Source organism: Pteropus alecto, unplaced genomic scaffold, assembly GCF_000325575.1.
Source record: "Pteropus alecto unplaced genomic scaffold, ASM32557v1 scaffold20, whole genome shotgun sequence".
Lineage (NCBI taxonomy): Eukaryota > Metazoa > Chordata > Mammalia > Chiroptera > Pteropodidae > Pteropus > Pteropus alecto.
Genome location: NW_006436298.1, coordinates 7,210,008 through 7,215,655, shown reverse-complemented (window position 1 = coordinate 7,215,655; position 5,648 = coordinate 7,210,008). Strand labels below are relative to the sequence as shown.

The 5,648-nt window shown below is 37.0% G+C and overlaps 1 protein-coding gene across 1 annotated transcript; it reads left to right on the top strand.

The window, feature by feature from the left end:
* The first annotated feature begins 224 nt into the window (after window positions 1-224).
* On the top strand, window positions 225-4,475 carry LOC102883824 (small EDRK-rich factor 1). Its single transcript, XM_006913121.3, has 3 exons — window positions 225-380; window positions 1,164-1,272; window positions 3,515-4,475. The coding sequence occupies exons 1-3, from the start codon at window positions 374-376 to the stop codon at window positions 3,585-3,587; spliced, it is 189 nt and encodes a 62-aa protein (XP_006913183.1). The 5' UTR covers window positions 225-373; the 3' UTR covers window positions 3,588-4,475.
* The last annotated feature ends 1,173 nt before the right edge of the window (window positions 4,476-5,648 follow it).

Here is a 5,648-nt window from a genome sequence, read left to right as displayed (position 1 = left end):
GAGATGGTCAAGCCCCAGTGCCCGGTACACGGCGGGGAATATTCACACACGCCTACTCCTTCCTATGTCAGAGGACCTGCTTTCTGGACTGTACCAAAGTTGCCTGGCAGAAGGGTCCAGAGCGCCGACTAATCGGCGAGCGCTGCGGTCCGCCCCGCCCGCTCAGCAGCGCACGCGCAGTCGCTCGCTGGCCACGCCGGCCGCTGTGGTCTGGTCTCAGGGGGCGGGGCGGTGGACTGAATAGAGGCGTCGCCCCACGGAGGGCCGGCGCGGGCTCAGCCTTCTAGATCCAGTGGTGGGGACCGCCGCAAAGTGTCGACGAAGCCGTTGCTTTTCCGAGTCCCTCTCTTCCAGGCTCGGTCCGGTGGTCAGCATGGCCCGTGAGTGTGCGGACGGGTGGGTGATGCGGAGGGGATCGTTGGGCGAAGAACCCAACGGATCACCCGGGCGCGTTTGGCCGGGAGGCGGGGGCTAGCTAGTGTATGCCCATCGGTCCAGCGGAGCGGGGACCCAGCTTCAATCAGCTGAGAATGAGGGACGGTTGGCTCCCGTCCGGCTTGAAAGGTCCGACAGGTGTCTGCACCTCAGGTGCGAGTTTACATAGTAAAGAACAGCTCTCCAGAGGTGAGGTGTGTGGAGGCAGCCCCAGGAGGGGTCCTGGTTTGGAGGTGGCTTGTAGCTGGTGCTTAAAATCATAAGGCCTAATAAAAACTGGGAGCTCCGACTGAGTCTTGTCCCTAGTTCTTTTGTTTGGCCCTCGCAGGTCATGTTTCACAAGCATCGGTATTTGCTTGCTTAACAGTTGGATTGTGATGGGCCAACTTGTGCGAGGTGTGATCTGTGAATCTCTCCACGCACACCCCTCAAAAGCCAGGACTTATTTTGGAATTCTGGCCCATGTATACAGACGATTGGAATTCCCTTTTTAAGAGATCTGGTGTTTACAGCCAGTGAACGCCTTGATCGGTATGATAATACTCTTAAGACCTTAAGTGTTTACCTGTAAGCTTCCTCCTGGTGGTCAGATCCGGGAACACCATTCAGTTCCAGTACTCTTCTGGCTTATCTATTAAAAAGCAAACTTAAGATACTTCTAAATAAGAGCCTTATAATGGACTTAATAGTTTTGGAGATGGGAAAAGAACATGACTTTCTCTTTGTAGGTGGAAATCAACGAGAACTTGCCCGCCAGAAAAACATGAAAAAATCTCAGGAAATAAGCAAGGGAAAAAGAAAAGATGACAGCTTGAGTACCTCTCAGAGAAAGCAGAGGTCAGTGATACTAATGATATTCTCAGGTCGCTGAAGTTTTCATTTTGGGGAATGGAAAGCATTTTTTAAATCTTGGTAAATCAAGGCATAACCTGCAAGAAAGGATACCAGTTGAGTATCTGTTGTGTGCCAGGCATACGAAAACTATTTGGGGTAGTTACCATCCCAACCTATGGACGAAGAATTTAAAGCTCTCAAGCTATAATTTGTCTTTCAGAGAATCTCAGAGAACCATAAGAACTTTATTTAGCAAAAATAATCGAACACCTTCCATATAGTCAACTGTTAGGTACTAGAGATACAACATTTCAAAGAATACATTCTACCCAAACTCGTCTGGATGACAAGTGACACTATTATAGTGATAACTGTTAGAAAGAGACACAAAAAGTGTAGTATATGTAGCTATATTGACTTCTGAAGATCCATTGAGTTGTAAAGAATGCAAGTACACAGCCTCAGTATAAGACTATATGTGAGAAATAATACAAACTACTACAGAAATGCTTTGAAAAACAGCTTAAGTAAAATGCATTCATGTTTTTAAAAAAGTTAAATTTTATTCTAAAATCAAATTTTGTTGTCCACGTGGAATTTGGAAGTCAAGTGAGTAATTGACTACATGTGCTTCAGTGTGACTTCTCTGTGGTCTTTAAGCCTGCCTACACATTAGAACCACCTGGGGAAACTTGCCATCTACTCAAGTCTGTGTGCTATACCTAGTCCTGATTTAATTGGCCTGGAGTTGAGCATTAAAAGGTGCTGAAGGTAAATTTTATTGTATCTTAAGTTAAACCTGACTTTAAAAAAGCTCCTCAAGTGATTCTGATGTGCAGCCAGAGTTAATCATTATTCAATGAGGTGGAAGCCCTTAACTATCATTTCAAACTTTCTTTCTATGACATTATTAAAATGATAAGCTTTGTTTAACTTTCTGTTTACTCACATTGGGGTTAAAGTGAAAGTGATACAGATCAGCTACCCTAAAATAGTATTTTTATTAGAGAAGCTAGTCTAGCTTGGCTCAGTAATAACCACTGTTTAATAAATTCCCACTTCTGATAAAGTTCGGTGGTAGGTGTTCTATGTGTATTATCTCTATTTATCACAGTCCTGCTCAATGCATAAATAGGAAACTGAGGCTCTGAACCTCAGTAACAATACTAAGGTCATAGAACAAACACAGCAGAGCTTGATTTTAAACAAAACTATCACTATTTTCTATGATACCTCATTTCTTTGTAGCTGTCTTGTTTTCCTTCTCATTCCTTGTTTTTGCTATTGGCTTTGCAGAAATGTCTTACTGTCATGAACAGAGCTACTTATCTTGAATTAAAATATAATAACAAGATAGGAAAGAGCCTGGACTTTGAAATTGGACAAACCTTGGTTTTCATGCGATTTGGGGCAAATTACTTGGCTCTAAGCCTTTAATTTTTTTTTTTAAATCTGAAATGTGGGGCTAACTACTCAGAGTTGTTGTGAGACTTAATTGAGAGCCAGTAAAGTACCTGGTACATAGTAGGTGTTGAATACATAGCCATTTAATATGTATATATTTTTAATATAGATCTCATGGACCATCTACCCCAGGTAGTCTGCTTGTAGTTCACACAATATGGCATGCGGAGCTCAGCCAGAGACAGAAAGGATTAAGAAAATGCCCTGAATATCCTGCTTTTCTTTAGTGTAATACATTTTTAATCACTAGCTTTTGGGTTTTTTGGCTTGTAAGAAACTGAATTGTTTCGTAACATCTATATCCTAATCCTAGGTGCCAGTTAGGATATCTAAGAGACTTCTTAAATTCCCCTTTTTCAGGAAAAAGTTTAGTGAATTAACTTTGTTGACAATAAAGAGTAATTGCCATTATTTCTGCATATAGCTAGCTAATGTGGGATGCTTATATATATATATATTTATATTATGTGTTATATATATATATATAATATGTAACTATTCCTCAGAACAACCCTGATATGTATTGCTCTGATTTTGAAAGAGCTTTGAGGTTATTTGCCAAGGTCGTGATAACAGTGGAGATAGTATTCAAAATAATCTTACTTCAAAGCCTTTCTATTCTTTACTTTCTCATGCTGTCCTATCCATGAAAATGGAAAGACATGAATGTTTATATCTTCTTTTAAATTGTCTTCTAATACTGAATGGGTTGTATACAGAAAACAACTGAGAACATAATCAGCTTTTCTGTAAAAACTGATAGCCTTTTCTCCCATTATAGGGACTCTGAGATCATGCAACAGAAGCAAAAGGCAGCTAATGAGAAGAAGTCTATGCAGACAAGAGAAAAATGATGACTATTTGGAAAATGGTGCTACTGCGAACTAGGTTTATCATCAGCTCTATGATCAAGATTTTACAGAGTGAACAGTCATTACATATGTTGTAACATATCCTTATAAAACTATTTTAAACTTTACCTTTCAGCCTGACTTAGTGTGGCATTTCAGAACCATACTTCAAAGAATAAAACATTAACCATGCATGTGAAATATTGGTGAACATTATTTTTATCAACAGTGAGCATGTATATAATTTAGTAGAAAAGTGATGCGATCAGATAATAGGATCTCATAAATCTAGAGTCTTTGTCATAAACTTTGTTAAAGTAGATCTTTAAAGTAGGATTTATTGTATAATAAAATTTAAGATACATTTATCTGATTTTACTTTGTAGTCAGCTGGTTTACTTGAAGAATTTACATAGATAGTACAAATGACCTGGAATAGCAACTAAATGAATATAAACTAAATAAGGTCTCAGTAAGAGTTTTACTTATAGCTTTAACATTTTTGGAATAAGTGCCTTTTTTTTTTAATAGACTTTATTTTTTAGAGCAGAATTAGTTTTACAACAAAATTGAGATTTCCCGTATACCCTCCGCCCTTACTTACGCATAGCCTCTCCTATTATGAATATCCCCCACCACAATGGTAAGTTTGTCGTAATTGATGGACCTACACTGACACGTCAGTACGTTGTTTACATTAAGATTCACTGTGTTGTAAGTGCCATTTTTTAGTCTGTTCTGAAACTCTTCAAACACTTGTGACTTAATGATGGTTATTAATTTGGAAATATGTTAACCTAGAGAAACTAAGTTTTGAGACCTTGTTCTATTCTGAAGTAAATATGCATAATTATTGCAAAGAATAAAAATATCTTTGAGTAGTAAATGAAATAACTGTGAAGTATTATTCAAGTATTTGATTTTTTCACTTCATGCAATTCAACAAATTTTTACTGATCATCTAATATGTTTACCACTATGTTAATGGATAGATTTTCTAGAATTTGCCTAATACCTTAAGGTTCTGGTAATCTTGTGTTAGGTCACTTACCAAGGGTATCACCCACAGATAGGATAGAATTCTAAGTGTAACTAATACTAAATGAGGCCAACATGAAATTTTTTAGCCTGAGTTTTTATCTTCATATTAACACAGACTTTCAGTTAAAGCGAAGCTTTGTTCTCTTTCTTAGGTTAACTTCAGTCTTCAAACTTTATATGATGATAGTCACAAGGACAAAAGGATTACAACAACTTGAGTTACATTCTAATAAAAAGGATAATAAAGAAGTCTGATTGTACCACAACAATTCTTTATAGGTTTGATTTCTGTAATTCTATATCCAAAATTTCTACACAAAGTGATAAGCCATAAGTACAAAGAAATTTTTATGCTTTAAGCCAAATCCTTTATTTGTTTTTTAATGAATAATTTCCATGTTTAAAATATCTTGTGTAGTGGAATAACTGGACTTTTTTTACAAGTTAAATCTTGTAAATCTAGGGGAAACTACAGTTCCAAAAGAACATGGATATTATGATAAAGAAGATCTCTAGGTTGTAATTAATTATTAAGACTTAAATTCAAACTGAATGTTTTAATTTTTTGGTATTTACTTGAAGAAATTCTTTATTAAAGAGTTTGATTTTTAACTTCAACACTACCAGACATTTACTCCAGACAGAAAAATTATCTATGAGGAAGAAAAATATAATTGCTGAAATACATTGACATATTAGTTTCTTTTCATGTAGTATATTTAAGCAGTGTAACTAAAATAGCTAAACTTCTAAAGAGGGGAATTGGTTAATTACAAGTATTAAAGGGAAAATACAGGTGAATAATTGTAATCAGTAAAGCTAATTCATATACCCTTTAGATATTTCTTTGACTTGTTGCCAAAGCATGATAAAATTATTTAGATGAAGTAGTGCCAGCTTTACAGTGTAATTTGGAAAATACCAAACTCCATGGAACACCCTTATAGACATTAAAAATACTATCTTGCATTATCTTTAACAGGAGGTAGTACATTATTATTAGCAATCTTCCTGTCCTGCTGA

Excerpts from the sequence above, each read along its gene's own strand:
- LOC102883824 (XM_006913121.3), top strand. Across the intron at positions 1,273-3,514 it reads ACCTCTCAGAGAAAGCAGAG|GGACTCTGAGATCATGCAAC; the intron begins GTCAGTGATACT and ends CTCCCATTATAG.